Source organism: Sceloporus occidentalis, unplaced genomic scaffold (genome assembly GCF_023333645.1).
Source record: "Sceloporus occidentalis isolate IW3139 unplaced genomic scaffold, rSceOcc1.0.p SCAF_1, whole genome shotgun sequence".
NCBI lineage: Eukaryota > Metazoa > Chordata > Lepidosauria > Squamata > Phrynosomatidae > Sceloporus > Sceloporus occidentalis.
The window spans coordinates 141,072,438-141,088,866 of NW_028316981.1; the positions used below are offsets into that span (position 1 = coordinate 141,072,438).

The 16,429-nt window shown below is 43.0% G+C and overlaps 1 protein-coding gene across 7 annotated transcripts in view; it reads right to left on the reverse strand.

The window, feature by feature from the left end:
• SLC38A10 (solute carrier family 38 member 10) overlaps positions 1–16,429 on the reverse strand; it is a 123,648-nt gene that overhangs the window by 20,628 nt on the left and 86,591 nt on the right. For all 7 annotated transcript variants that reach the window (XM_089539640.1, XM_089539605.1, XM_089539623.1 and 4 more), the window contains one exon: positions 9,269–9,425. In XM_089539640.1, coding sequence (XP_089395766.1) covers positions 9,269–9,425 — 157 coding nt within the window. The remainder of the gene's footprint in view (positions 1–9,268; positions 9,426–16,429) is intronic.

Here is a 16,429-nt window from a genome sequence, read left to right on the forward strand (position 1 = left end):
TTCTGGAATGCTGGACAACCACCAACTTGTTTTGTACAGGTCACTTGGCTAATCCTCAGCCATGCTATGAAAAGCAGGAAAAACTGTAGATTCCCTGTTTCTTTGAGCTCCCTATTTCCCTGTGGTCCTACTTTATTAATGCTTCAGTTGTGTTTACCAGTGTGGAATATAACTAGCAAGCATGTATCTAAACCTCTGGCTTTGCATATATACCACGCACGCACACACACACACACACAAAACAAAAAGGGAAAGGTGGGAGAGATAAAAATCTCCACTCTGTAATAAGACAAAGTTGCCTCTAAGCCATCATTTTCTCAGCAGGAAGCAAAATTAAGTTCATCATCAGGGCGTGAATTAATGGCCTCTCATGCTGCTTGGAAATCTATAAGGGGCTATATGTGGTTTGGAGAGAACCATTTTGCCCAGGATGTGTAATAATCGCTGAAACTGTAGAGTCGCCCTTGTGGTCCCTTTGGATAATGTTACAGTAATGCTGTGCCTCTTAATGTTTTATGAGGGGTGCTGGGCTTAACAGGAAAAGGCGAAGAGGCTGTAAAAGCTTCTTGGCTTACAAAAACAACAGGGAAAAAACATCTCAGGTCTAAAGAGTTGGGCAGGCAAAGGGAGGAGGGAGGTAAAAACCCCAAATATTGGGAGCAAACCCAAATGCTGATGACTGAATGATGGGGCACCTAGAGCCAACCCAAGGTAATCATAATCTTCTGCATGCATTAGGGCATGGGTGAGGAAGGGACATTTCTCACAGGTTTTTTTTTTAAAGCATCCACTTTTATTTTAATGGTTCGCCAATCAGTCTCTCTGGGCTGTAATAAAATCTCATCATGAGCAACCCTAAAAGCTTTTCCTATCCTCTCTCCAAGAATGTGACTAGGATAGTAGCAATGCTCCCAGGAAGATGTGGTTCACACTTACTCTTGCCAGCGTTGCCTGCTGCATTACAGTGGATTCAAATTTTTAAGGAGACACATGATATAGCCTCTACCACTATAGTGAGGTATAAATTTATTTCATAGTGTCCCTTACCAACATCTCTTTGCATTTAAAATATATATTCCTCATGCTCCTTTCACCAGATTGCATAACCTGAATAAAATTATAGATTCCAACCAGATCAAATACTGGGCAATCTGGAAAATATTAATGGGACAAAGAGCTGAAAAATATTTTCAACCCCGCCCTCCATTTTTGAAGGAAAAAAGCTCTATCAACATTTTTTGTAGCTCAAAAATTAACTTTCCTCATAAAACAAGGAAATAGGTTTACTCAACCAGTATTAGAAGCAGTTTATTATCCGTAAAGGAAGAGAGATCTGAGGGATGGGATGCAATAGGGTGAACATGTGTGAGAGAAGCATGGATCAGTCCATTTCTCAGTATGTGGTTAGTACCTGGATGGGAGACTATAACAAACACCAAATGTTGTAGGCTATATTTCAGAGGAAGGAACTAGCCAAACCACCTCTCAGTATTCCTTGTCCAAGAAAACCCTATGAAATGTATGTGGTTGCCATAGATTGACAAGTTATTTGAAGGCACACATGGAAACACACACATACATATCCCAGAAGAAGCAGAATTATTGCTTGTGTGTCAGAGATGAAAGTGTGCATCCTACATTTGGCAGGGACTCTTTCCTCTGCCATTTAAAAATGACCTGGGGAAAACTGTGGTGTTTCTATCTAACAGATAGTGAGCGAGTGAGAGAGAGCTAACAACTGCAAAAGGATTCCATTTTGAATGTCTGCTTCCACTGATGTACATGCTGGGAAGAGGTCAGGCTGTTCAAAAATCAGTGAAGTTCCTAAAGAAGGCATTAACGAAGCTCTCTCTCTCTCTGTGCAGGCTACACCTAATGTATAATACCCCCTAACACTGACAGCACTGTCTCTCTGGGACCATTGCTGGCTGCTGAATTCTAAGCTTTATTACTCAGTCTGGAATTCAGATGTAGGGTAAGGAAGAACTTGCTAGCCAAATCACATGCCTCTTTGCTCTAAAGAGCTACTGAACTCAGCATGACCACCTGCTATCTCTTGAGGTTGGATCCTCTTCAGATTAACCCATGGAAGAAAGGAATATTTTGCTTTGGATACAGCTGCCTTGGATCCCATTTTGGGAGAAAGAGGGGATATAAGTGAAACAAACAAACATATTGAAATGTAAGCTGACAATTATAGTGTGCTACAGGCAATAAGGGACCAAAATGTTTCTCAACATTAGATGGACATGTAGACCCATGTAAAAAATGAAGAGTTAAATCTGAAATCCCCTAACAAGCCAGCCAGAACTCTATTACAGAAGATGATTTAGGCTGCAATCCCACACCTACTAACATAGGAGTCAGTCCCACTGAATTTAACGAGGCTTAGTTCCAATTCAGCATGTATAAGACTGTCAGGAAGTAAGAACAAGGACAAGTGAGGGCAAGGACAAACACATTTCTGCAACTTAGTCTTGAGACTTTTTGCAGGGCACAGCATAGAGCACAAACCAGATGGGTGAGCAATTTGTGGCCCTCCAGATGTTATTGGACTGCATTCTCCATCACTCAGAGGCATCACAGCTAATGATGAGAATGCTAGAAGGTGAAGTCCAATATCTGGAAGGTGACCTGTTCCCCACCACTAACCTCCAAGTAAGCCTCCAAATACAAAGTTCAGTGAAAGACTAGCTGATGAGGACAGTGATGATTGAGCTAATTAGAGAACCTCAGATACTGCCCCTTAAAAAAACCTGGTGCCTCTGAAAGAGAAGAATTTGAAAGTTAGAGCTCTGGAGCAGAGAACATCAAAGAACATTTTAGCATCTAAGGACAGAATGGGACTTGATGAGATACCAGCCTTTGAAAAGTTTTCTAAGATGGAGAAAACACCAGCTGTTCTCAGAAAGAAAGAAGGAAAAATTGAGCCACGGAGAACACTATATTGGGTTAACACAGCTTCCCAGAGATCCTTCTGATTCTGCTCTTCAACCTGGACAAAAAAAACCAACATCTTCCTAGAGTCCTTCCCCTAACACGACCACATAATGCTGCTCAATTTGTAGAGATCCTGGATTCTGTGTAGGTAAGTGCAGTTCCCAGTCCAAGACCAGACTGCATCTTGTGGATTCTCTGAAAAAGGAAGGTGGCAGATGGATCTCTACATGTTTGCTCAGCAAGAACAAGGGGGTTGGGGTTGGGGAAGAGAGATCTCTCTCAAGATCTCTAAACCATAACTGTTATTGCTTTCACAAGGTTACAGAATGGCATCAGGGAAACTAGTTCACCGTTTTCTCCTGACACACAGACTGTAAAACTGAACAAAAAATGACAGCAGGCCAATAGCTCCTTTTTCTGTGTCGCAGGAACTATTAAAAGATTGCTCTCCCAAAGCACTAGGGAGTGCTCCAGTGAGCCAAGCTGTTCCAGTAGCTATTAAAGCTTGGGGAGGAACGGCAAATAATCCACGTTTCACACGGTGTTTCAGCTTCTTGTCTGAAGAATAACCAAGAAGCAGTGGGTGGGGTGATGGTTGGCAAATAGGAAAGGGAGGACAAAGCAGGTGTATCCTAAATGTCTGACACAGGTGCAACTTTAGAAGCTCATGTTACATCCGCCCCTTATATCTTTTCCTACATCCCCTCTGGCGTGCATGCAACACAGATGTCAGGATTGCAGGCTCTCACTTATAACCACATATGACGACCATAAATTAAACAGACCAGCAATGCACACAAGGCACCAAGTTACAGCCATGTCTCATCACATCCAAAAATGGTAAATCTGAATGGATAGATTTAAAAAAAAAACAAGCAAACACAGCAGCCAATTTAGATGGCTTAAAATGACTGTCTGGAACTGCCAGGGAAAGGGCATAGAAAGAACGTGAATCAGGCCTTTGATATAGGAAATCAGAGAAGGATGAGAAAGAGAGTGGGGGTGGGGATCTAAGCAACCATGTTCGAGTAAGAAGCTGAAAAAATATTACAAAATCTTAATCCGCCCAGGGAGACCCTCTGGGGGAGGGGAAGGTATCTTTCAAAAGCAGAAAGAAATTGCCTAATTAGATTTTTTTTAAAAAAATGGATAATTGCCTTCATGTGCTTTCAAAGGCAGCTTAGCAACCTTTTAACGTACGTATGCACTGTATGTAATAGCAGAGCCTCTCTGAAAGGGATTTTATACCTTCCCAAAGAGTGCCTGACAGTAAACCCCCAGCAATACAGATGGGGGTGTAATGGGCACTTGGGTGTCGTTAGTGAAAACACTATTCAAAGTTCGCTGGTCAATATGTGTTCACATAAAAGGGCAGCATTCTAATATTCATAATCCCCAGACCCATGGGGCACAGTTTTAATGAAAGTCTGTACAGTTCTGGGCTCTGCAACATCAAAAGCAGCAATAAAAAAATTAACACACACCACACACAAGCATATGAAGACAGGCAAGAGCCATACAGAGAATGGAAAATGGGAAAAAGCATTGCACAGTGGTAAGGATGGACTTAGCAAACCAACCCATCAATTACTGGGGGTGTGGGGTGGATGAGAAGGGGGTCAAAGTCAGGAATATGTGAAAAACAAACTTGATGGTACCTAACAAGAAAAGCCATGTGTTTTCACAAGGGGCTTGGGTAAGAAATAAGAAACAGATGTAGGCTGAAGAAGTGCAGCATGGCCAAGCAACAATTCAGCCTACCCATGCTTTTGAATGACAGAATGCAGCTGCTTGGGGAACTAGACCCCCTTTGCAAACTAATCCATGGCAGGCTCAAGGCTGTTGAGTAAGAGATCCGTTCCTTGAAAGGCAAGGCAAAGGAAGGCAGAGGAAGTACTACAATCAGCTGTACTGGTCCATGGTATGATATCACCCTCAACATGCTTTTAGTGTTTGGTTTGTTCTGTTTTCCATTGGGCCAAATATTCAAATTGTTTCCTCTCATGTGTTGCTGACAGAGTTTTCACACCAATGACTCAAAATGATGTGCACTTCCATCAGTTGTGACCATGGGTATAATTCTAGCAATCCTGTCTAATGAAAAGGCTGTGGTCCTACCTATCAGACCATTACAGAATGGCTATTACTCATGCCTCTGTTATCTCAAGAACAGGATTTGGAAAAATTACTGACCATACTGATTAGGGGATCGTGGAAGCAATAATCCACAAGAGTAACTTTTCCAAGCTCTGTTCAAGATTAGATTTAGATGAGGACACAGGTAACACAAGTGTGTCCCTGAAAAGTATCCAGAACTTTCTGCTGAACCAGAATGTGGCTGCCCACTTCACAGTGGGGACAGGCCACCAGGAACTTGCTAAACTAAAGCTCTGCCATCCACCCTGGCTTCCTATTCTGTCCTGGGCACAATGCAATGTGCTCATTATAAGCATAAAGCTGGTTGAAAGCTACAAAGCCTTAACTTAGATGCAATACATACCTCCTCTCTGTTCCTTTAGAGCTATGAGATTTGCCAGAAGTATCCTCCTCTGTGTGTCACAGGCACATTTTCAGTCACTCCTCAACAATTATAGGACACGGGCTCACTAAAAACCTGCTGATTGTCCATGTCTTAGCACCAGTGGAAAGAATTATGTGACCCACATTTATAGTAGCAGTCCAGGTTCAGGGTGAATTTAGAAATGGGTGTGGGAAAACTGCATGCACCAATAATCTCTTCTTCCCCTTTTGGGTAAGGTGATTGAGAGGGCGGTTCCAAACCAGCTCCAAGCAGTCTTGGATGACACCGATTATTTCGATCCATTTCAAACTGGCTTCAGGTCGGGATACGGAGTGGAGACTGCCCTGGTCGCCTTGGTTGATGATTTCCGTCTGTGCATTGACAGGGGAAGTGTGGCCCTGTTGGTGCTCTTGGACATCTCAGCGGCCTTCGATACCATAGACCATGGTATCCTTCTGGAACGCCTGAGAGAGTTGGGAATCGCTGGCTCTGCTTTGCAGTGGCTACATTCCTACCTCTCGGGAAGATTCCAGATGGTGATGCTGGGGGACAGCTGCTCCTCTATGAGAGAGTTGACATCTGGCATCCCTCAGGGCGCCATTCTGTCCCCCATGCTGTTTAACATTTACATGAAGCCGCTGGGTGAGATCATCCGGAGACATGAGGCGGGTATGGAGATAGGTTCACCAGTTCTAGATGGGGTCACACGTCCCCTGAAAGACTGTGTCCGCAGCTTGGGAGTGCTACTGGATTCGTTGCTTCAACTGTCTTCTCAGATTGATGCGACAGCCACGAATGCCTGTTATCAGCTTCGGGTGATATGCCAGCTGCGCCCCTACCTAGAGCAGCGGGACCTAGAAATGGTTGTACATGCTCTAGTAACCTCTCACCTTGATTTCTGCAATGCGCTCTACATGGGGCAACCTTTGTGTCACATCCGGAAACTCCAATTGATACAAAAACATGGCAGCCAGACTGGTCGCCGGAAAATCCAAGTTCGACCATATTACACCTATTTAAAAATCACTACATTGGCTGCCTATTAGCTTCCAGGCTCAGTACATGGTGTTGGTTATCACCTATAAAGCCCTACATGGCCTGGGGCCAGTCTATTTGAAGGAACACCTCCTCCCATACAATCCTTCCCGCACACTCCGATCCTCCGGGAAAAATCTCTTACAATCTAAAAAGAGCAGACTGGTGGTGACTTCCCGAAGGTCCTTCTCTGTCACCGCTCCAAAAACTTGGAATGACCTGTCGGAAGAGATTTGCCAATTATCCTCACTCGAGGCTTTTAAAAAGGCGACAAAAACCTTTCTCTTCTGGCAGGCCTTCCCCGATTGATAATGTCCAGAACCAATTAAATCCCCCTCCCTTTATTATTTTTCTTATTTGTGGTTTGTTTTTTTAATTTTGATGTATTGTTATGTACTTTTTAACCATCTTTTACTGTTTAATTTTATAGTTGGGAGGGAGGGTTGGGTTGGGGTCTTGTTGTTTTTACTGTTGTATATTGTATTCACTTTGCTGTTACCCGCCTTGATCCTCAAAGCAGAAGAGGTGGGATATAAATAAATATTTATTATTATTATTATTATTATTATTATTCCTACTTCATTTTGCATTTTTTTCTTTTTTTGCTCCTCGCATCTGTCCTGAACTTTGTGGATGGAGCCATGAACAAATGAATGACTATAGCAAGCCTATGAAATAATGCAAAAATAATGCAATTACAATGTGGTAGAAAAAATGAGCCAATATAGATTTTGCATTATTTTACTGACACTGAATATTTATTATTAAGTCATTCATATTAATTCATTATGCTTAGCACACTAAATTTGTCTAGGCCCAAACTGGAAAATAAGTCCCAGCAGCCAAATGAGCAGTCACATATTGGGTGGTATGTTCTACAAAGAAAGTTAATATGCAAAATCCTTATGCTACCATGCATATTAGAGAAAGGGTGAGGCAATAGGAGTTATACAGCTGCTCCTCCAAGAGAAAGATGAGATTTGACTTTTACCAAGGCAATCTGCCTGCATAATCCAAGAGTGGACAACTCTTCAGTCCTGAAGGCCACACCATAAATACTATGAACTGGAAGATTACAGCTAATAATTAAGTATTCATGCATCAATTTGAAGAACCCAGGAGATATCAACCTACCATTAGTGCAAAAGCTATGCCTATTCAACACATTATTTTTGCCTTGAATCTGTCACCTTGAAATTTGACAAAATATGACTCTACCTTTTAATGCATTGAAACAAAATTTTTAAAAATGCAACACAGTTTGTAGGGACTGGGTTTTTTCTTTTTAATTTTTGAGCCATTTTCAAATGTATTTCTTGCTGGTCAGATGGCAAGATTTTATTAATTTTAAAAAACACAAATTGAAGCTATGATACTCAGCGCCTTAACAAAGCCCCACATAAATCCCATAGGGCATTTAAAGATAACAAAGAACTGGTCTTCAATGTCAAATGATGTCTAACAAACACCAAAGGATGTGGCAAAACCACACTAAGTCCAAGAACTCATTAGGCTATGGCAAGACTGTTTTCTGATCTGCCTCTCATTCTCTTCAGAGAAAGGCTATGATACGCAAGCATTATAAAAACTGTAAGTTCTAAGAAGTTTGAAAAAATTCAATAAGCTATCCTATTAAAACCAAACTGAATTCAAACATATTAAAATGTAGCAAGGAAAGGGAATACAGTACTCTCATGCGTCTTCAGCAAATGTGCCTTTGGACCCAAGTGAAAGCCTTCCCTCAAAGACCCTAGCATCTCAGAAATGTTTCCAGTCACAGCAGGAATACTGCAAAGGGCTCCAAGCTTTGGTTCTCCAGGTGTTTTGGTCTACAACCTTCTCCCATCCACCTGCCTTATGACTGTCCATGTGGGACTCATGGGAGTTGTATGCCAAAATGTCTAAAAGGCTGTAAATTTCCCGTTCCAGGAGTAAAGCTTTCCTTTGCTCGCTTCTATTTCCAGTCTTCACAATGACATCCCAAACCATGTGAGGACAAAAAGGCCAGTCAATTGATGAACAATGGGTGAATAAGGGGAAAAAGGAGAATGAGGTGAACTGTGGGGAAACAGAGGGGCAGCTGACACTTGCTTGTGATGGCCTTGTGAGGTGAGACTGAAGCTGTGCCAGGCCATAATTCCATCAGCAAACTTAGTAAACAAATAATAAATAATGTAGGCCAGTAAACAAAGCTAAGACATAATCACAGGCTTTGTCAGGGGCTAAAACAAGCTCCAAATTTATATCCTGGCCACATTTGGGAGGTGGGGAGGAAGGAATGGAATAAGAAAGGAGGCAGCCATAAATTTACATAACTTTTGAGCATGATAATAGGTCACTATTGAAACCTTGGAAAATACATAATCAGTGGAGAGGCTGAAAACAGCACATTTCTGGCTGCTGGTACCCTTTATACAGGTGGCATGGATGGTGCTATCTCTAGATTTCAAAGGAAGTCTTTAATTGCAGGGACTTGTGTAGTTCCTCACTTACTTCACCAGGGGGCACTATAAACTGTTGCCTCTCCAAGTTAATAATCTCCTCCACAAAGGGACAACAATATTGGGGAGGGGGATGTCCCACCTATGAATTTTAAAAATGATTCATAGAAATATTCAGACAACAGCATTAGCTTTCCTTGAAAATCTACATTTTTAACAAATAAGGGATGCAACCACTTCAATACAGATTTGGAAAATGTAGTACAAGAGAGTTTAAAGGGTTTCGTTCAGCCCTTTTTGGAGCAGGGCACACCAAGAACTTCATACATACCTGCGATTTTGACAGGATCTTCATCTAGTACATTCTTTATTTCTCCTGGCAGCTTTCCTGGTTCCACGGACTCTATTTTTGCTGGGATGTCTGGGGTTGCAGATAAGGTGGTGTAAGTGCTGATGAGCAATACTCCCAAACCAATCCAGAGTATGAGCTGCACAGAAAGAATATAAGATCTTTTAATACAAACTAGGAAGAAAAGCAAAGTGCAAAGAGTTAGTGTGAGCAGGATGCATGGTAGTTGGGGGGGGGGGGATTTTAACAGAAACTGCTGATTTCTAACCTATATGTTAACTGTTGTCTTCCTCAGCTCTTGACCATTCCCACCTTTCCCCTATGTTTACTCCCTTTCTGCTTTTAGTGCTTTGTGTTCCCACACACACTTCTTCCTCCTCTTCCTCCACTGTTTCCAGACTTCTTACGCTCTGTATGCCTGAAACTCCCTGAAACTCCCACAAGAAGCTTGCAAGTCCTTTTACTAATAAATGCCACTATATTCATTCCCAGTGTCTCTGCCTGCTGGCTGGGAGATTCTGAGTCTTAAAGTAATGTTTTCAAGCTGTGCTCTGATCTTCTTCTCTTATCCTCATCTCTTCTGAATCACTTCCAGTATTCCTTTTGAACTATCCCACCTCACATCCCTCAGCCTGCTGCTATTTCCGGCCCCTGAATCTTACATTGTTCCCTACTTCCTGACTTGCCACTCCTGCAGCCTAAGTACCTCAACCAATAGTAATGGAGAGTGATGGTGCCACAATAAACTACAATTCCCAGGATCCCCCCAACACCGAGCCAGGGTAGCCAAAGCTGGCCCAAACTGGATCGCCTCCGCAGTGTGCTTTGGACCACAGTGAGAAAAATGGAAGACCACATTACAGGTGCACAGACTCAACAAGTGTTAGAATTCAAAAACATAGCCGTATTAGTCTGTAGAATCAGTATGTAGAGAGATCTTGCTGCAACCCTAAAGAAAGAAGTTGGCAGCTTGAGCCTTCATAGACCCAAGTCCTAGTGAGGCGTAGGGAGACACACTGTGTCCACTACGACCACGTGCAGAGTTGATCCACACAGGCAGAAACACCACGAAAAGGCTCTTGGAGAGAAAGAAGTCTGCAAAGGCTTTGGGCTGTAAGGAAAAATTTCCTCCCATGCAGGCTTCAGCCTTGAGCTCCCGGCTTGAAGAAATAACACAGCTGGACAGCAAGGCTCTCTTGAACATGAGGGCTTTAATCACTTGTTGCAAGCTATATACAAGAATGCACAGAGTACCAGATAGCGATCTTGGATACTCACAGCTATATATACAAACAAAGTGCTTCGCCAACCACTGACCACAACAACCCAACAACGGAGATAGTCACCTTCTCCCTTATATAGGGGGTCTTCTGTGAAGTCATGTGACAGCCATGCCACCAATGAAACCTGGCTGGTTTCATCCCCAGTACCTGTTGCATCATATTGTATCGCATGATGCACCCGACTGACTTCACCTACTGTGCATGTTGCATCAGGTGTCCCATGATGCACAGCTCCCAAATGCTGACTCACACACACCTGCCACTTGAACTGTAGTAACCTCTGCTCCAGTTCCTTCTAGTGGTCACATCCATGTCATTTCCAGGCCAATGTGGAACATGGTCCTGACAAGGCCACACACCCCTCCCCAGATTATAAATGCATCTGAGGAAGTAGACTCAAACCCACAAAAGCCCATGCCACCAACCTCCCTCCCTCAGTTAGCCACAAAGGTGCCACAAGATCTCTCCACATATAGGCTCAACAAGGAAGCCATGGCCTAGGAGTCTGCAAGACCTGGACAGGGCTGTTGATGACAGGGTGACCTGGGGGTCTCTCATTCATGGAGTCGACATAAGCCAACTTGACAGCATTTAACAACAACAATGCAGTCTTCCTCTTTCTCTACTGCCCTCCACCTTTACCTTATTTATCGATGAGCCATGTCACCTCGTGATGTGTCCTATGGTGCAGCACCTTCTGGGATATTAAAGCAGGTCAGCCAATTGCAGGCAAATGTTTTACACTGAGCTCACTAGCAGTACAATAGCACCCTAAAGGCTGTATCCAATATCCACCCTACAAGTTGTATCCAATACTATCTGTACATCAGCAGAACAGAAACTGCTAGCAACAGAGATCAGCCTCCCCTTCAAAGCTTTGGAGGACTGAGTTTCCTCTGAGTGAGATCTGGAAGCAGGAGTGGAAATCTGCGGGGATGACTCTGGATGAAGTCCTGAATAACCAGAGCAACAAATGTAAAAATAACAACTTCTACTTTACAGATGAGAATTACATCTCAGCAACTGACTTTTTCTTAGTATTCTTAGCATTCGTTTGTTTCTTGTCACTCCTGTGAAGGAACAATACAGAAATCTGTCTTGAGATTCTGCAAACCTGGAGGATGTCACTTGTTAAGTTTTTTTATAGGCACAAGTACATGTGTAAAGCCTCACTTATAGTTTCTGAGAGACTTTGGCAGGTCCTTCAAACCCTTTCATATAGGTTCTCCAGTCAGCATACTGTAATTTGTGCTATTCTTGCCTAAATGGACAAAAATTAAGTTGGTGTTTGAGGTGGCAATGATGGTTGGAGAAAAGAAAGAAGCTCGTTTGGCCTCAGGTTTACCCACCTCATGCCTGAAGGTGTACAACCACTTCTACACAAAGCCAACAAGAACAGCACAGAAGGCCAAAAGTGTGAACATGCACAAGCCCCTCAGCTATGTTCTGGGCAGCATTTGGAAAGGTTATTTTTGGGAGCCATACCTCCCAGAATCTGGTGCAGCAGCAAATAGCCATGCTGGCTGGAAACTGGAAAACTTATAGTCCAAAAATTGTAACTACTGTATTTCCAGCTCTGATTCTGGATGGCTAATACTGTATGTAGTTCAATGGGACTACACCTTACACACAGTCAATTTGCATACAATTTTAGTTGAAACTTTCTAATTCTGTTTTAAAATTGTAGGAAGTTTCCAGTTGTCAGGGAGGGGGGCTTGAAAACAGAAGAAGTACTTGTACATGTGACTCAGAAAGAGAAGCTGTAGTTCCTACAATTGTGAGGCGAAGGAAGAACATTCCTATGCATCAAAGTCCCACTGTCTCACTGCCCTGGCCTAACTTACTGGCTCTTCAAAGCCTCTTCATTTTTTCTTCACCACTGCATGAAATCCCTTTCCTAAAAACCTTGCTAGTAGAATTGGGAAGATTATGTAAATATATGCAAAACTATTTTAATTTCCATGCATGATTGCAGCATTTGATAGCAAAATTGGAGGTTGGTTTGTTTTCCTTGTCATTACAGCATGGCTTTGCTGCTTGCATCAAACACACACACCCCACACACAGGCTCTCACTCCGATTTAAGCTATCCCTTGAAGTTTCAGTAATTTATGGAATACTGGGTAGGGGTGATCAGTTGAGCAGATACACAATAATAACTGATGAACAATATGGGCATCAGGAGTGTTTGCCTCGCTTGAGCAGCAGAGCTGCCAGGCTACAAATGAAAAAGGGTACTGGCCGGTGGAGCGGGGGAGGAGGGAAGAGAGAGACGAGCGGGTGGATTGTTGGCTGACAGTGAAGGAGATTTAATTAAACTCTGATGTATTATTTTTACCTAGTTAATCACTGTAATTGTCACTGCAAGGGCTTTACACAGAACCTGGTCTGCATGTCAACGATGCCACTATTACAGGTGCTGGGAGAACTGAGAAAGCATGTTAAAAAAGCCCACGTCAGTAACTCTGGCCAGAAGGCAGCAAAGCAGTCAGCAACAATGCAGAAAAGAGACCATTAAGGCATAATGAAACTTTCGCATTTGTCCTCCTGCTTAAAGAGAAGCTGGTAAAGCAAAATAACAGCATAACAGAACAAACTTCTCTGATATTTGGAAACAGAGGCATTAGGGGAATTTTTGGGTCTCCAGAAGTTTTGGATTACAACCCTCACAATTCCTTATCATGTAAGCTGGGGGCTTCTGGGAGTTGAAAACCAAAATATTTAATGGGCCAAAAGCTGAGAACCACAGCTGTGGGAGGATGGAGGGAGTTTTCTGCTAGCTCTGCGCAGAAGTCTGGAGCTCTGGATTGCTGTGAGGGTGGAGTGGACTGGGGATAAAAAAAATTGTAAACTGTCCTGCTGCCTTGCTGTCCTCCTTGAAGACCACCTCAGCTGGGAGTGCCTGCCCCAAACCATTGGGACTCAGCTGCAGACACTCAGAGGTATTGCAGAGAGCAGAAAGCTTAAAAATGCTGCCCTGCTGTCCTCCTTGCTCTTTTTCACCTGGGCTACAGCTGGGCTCCATATCTGGCTAGGAGGTGGACAGAGAAGCGCCAAGGTCTCCTATCTGCGTCTTCTCCCCCTCCTACATGTCCAGCCAGTTTTACATTAGTAGATGGAGGAGAGTGGTGGAGGACTCTAACTCCAGCTCCAATGTCCCCAGAACACCTGGCTATACTGGACCAGAGTTTTATTATTTCAGATATGTAATTGATATTTGACAACTGACTGTTCTTTTGTTGCCAGGGGAGAGTTGGGATGGTTGTTAGATATTATACTGTGCCATGTTATGTTTTGACCATTATTATGCCATGTTATGTGTTTCTATTTGTATTTTGTATTCTTCATGATGTAATTTGGTGGGTTTTTTTGGTGTGTGTTATTATTCTATTGTAATTGTGGGGGGTATATTTTTTGTATTTTTCTGTTGCCTTTACTTGTAATCCACCTTGATTCCGCAAGGAAAAGGCAGAATATAAATAAATTGTATTATTATTATTATTATTATTACTACTACTACTACTACTACTACTACAAGGGAGCAAGCCCCTTCTGTCACTCTCACCTGGGAAGCAGGAAATGTGTCTCCCAACCAAGTGGATCGGCCTCAAATAACACCTCTCTCACATTCACCCACAAAAAGTGCTTCAGAGAACCCTCGTTTTCCCTGAGGATTTAACATCTTTGTAAGACCGACTCTGTTTTCTGAATCTGCAATCGGTGAGTCTACTTTCCTGATCACTAGGTCTCTGGTCAGAACCAAGACCATATGTGCTAATGCTACATAGGCAACATTAGTTGGTGGGCAGCCTTAATATTATGGTAGCAGCTTTAAGTAGTTATGCAAAGCATCATAGTAACTAACTCATGTGGTATTCAGTAGGCCGACAACACATTATATAAATTTTTCTGTCATGGCATAGAAAACATGGAGAAAACATGGGGAAAGCTGCAAAACACACATGAGGTAGAAAGGAAGAGGGCAAGCAGCAGTGTTATTCACAGAGGCCACGCAAGCACAAAACCAGATGGCAATCAGTTATAGACATTTCACAGAATTAGCTTCAACATGCAGTTTCTCACAGTTTTTATTGGAGAAGAGATCTGGAGGGCATCAAACTGAACATTCTGCAATTTGAAATTTGTCAGAACAGGTGCTTTATGTCCAAGGAAGAAGAGAAAGAGACTCTGAGACACAGACGGACTGGCAAAATTTGTTCATGAGAAACAGCAGCACCATCCAGACAATCAGGATCAAGTGTTCTGGCTGCCACAGAAAAGAGGATCAGAGAAGATGGAAAACAAGGGAAGAATACAAAATTGGAAAAGTGGTCAAGTAAGCAGACATTTTGAAAAATCAAACATGATGATCCAAACCTTTAAAGATATTAACCCAAGATGGAGCAGGTAGAAGCTCTTGGTGATAATCCTAGCACTGCTGACAAAAGAAACCTGATTCTTCTCACACACAATCAAGGAGGAAAGGCAGAAACTTGGTCAGCCATTCCAACCAAGAATGAGATTCTATGTGTGGGTGTGCTGGAACTGCCAAAATTCCTGTTAGGCTATACACATTTGCCATTTCTGCTGGCAGCATTATCCACAGAGAAGATCAGAGGCTCCTGCTCTGGAGCATGAATGGAAACAGAATTTGTGCCATTCGTCAACCAAAACATATCTAGAGAAGGAGAGGAGATTTTTCACAAATGGTTCTTGAGACAGAAAAACAAGCTGGAGGAAGAAACTATTCACTTTTTATTCTTTATTTGCTTTCTACTAAATACACAGAGCAATTTTATTATTCTTGTTGAGGATGACTAGAAAGAAGAGGAGACCAGCCTTTCCATTTCAATCTGGTTTCAGGCCTGGCTATGGAATAGAGGCAGCCTTGGTGGATGACCTATGCAGGGAAATGGACAGTGGGAATGTTAGTTCTGCTTGACCTCTCAGCAGCTTTTAACCATGGTATCCTTCTGGGTTATCTCTCTGGGATGGGGCTTGGAGGTACTGTTTTACAGTGGCTCCAGTGTTTCCTACAGGGGCGAACTCAGAAGGTGGTGGTAGGGGACTCTGGCTCAACCCTCCTGGCCACTGACCTGTGTGGTTCCTCAGGGTTCTGTGTTGTCCCTATGCTATTTAACATATACATGAAACTACTGGGAGAGACTATCTATGGAGTTTTGAGGTGAGGTGCCATCAATATATGGATGATACCCAACTCTACTCTCCACCTCAATCCAAGGAGGCTGACCTGGTTCTAAACCAGTGTATGTCATCAGTAATGGACTAAGTGAGGACAAACAAACTGAAATGTAATCCAGACAAGACAGAGGTACTCCTGGTCAGTCAGAAGGCAGATCAGGGAATAGGGATCCAGCCTGTGATGGATGGTGTTACACGCCCCCGAAAGACACAGGTTTGCAGTCTGGTGGTACTCCTGGATTCGGCTCTGAACCTGAAGGCCTGCAGTGACCAGGATTGATTTTGCACATTTAAAACCTGTGCCCCAGCTGCACCCATTCCTTGAAATGTCAGATCTAGCCTTGGTGGTACATGCTTGGTTACATCCCCTTTGGACTACTATAACATGCTGTATTTAAGGCTGCCTTTGAAGAATGTTTGGAAATTTCAGCTGGTCCAAAGAGCTGCAACCAGGCTGTTAATGGGGACAGGCTATAGAGATTGCACAACGCCCGTGTTGAAACAGGTCCACTGGCTGCCAGTTTGTTTCCAGGCACAATCTAAAGTGTTGGTTGTGACCTGTATTGCTTAGGTCCAGGCTATTTGGCAGACCATATTTCCCTGTATGAACCATCCTGGGCTCTGCAATCCTCAGGAGAGGCCCTTCTCTCAGTCCCAC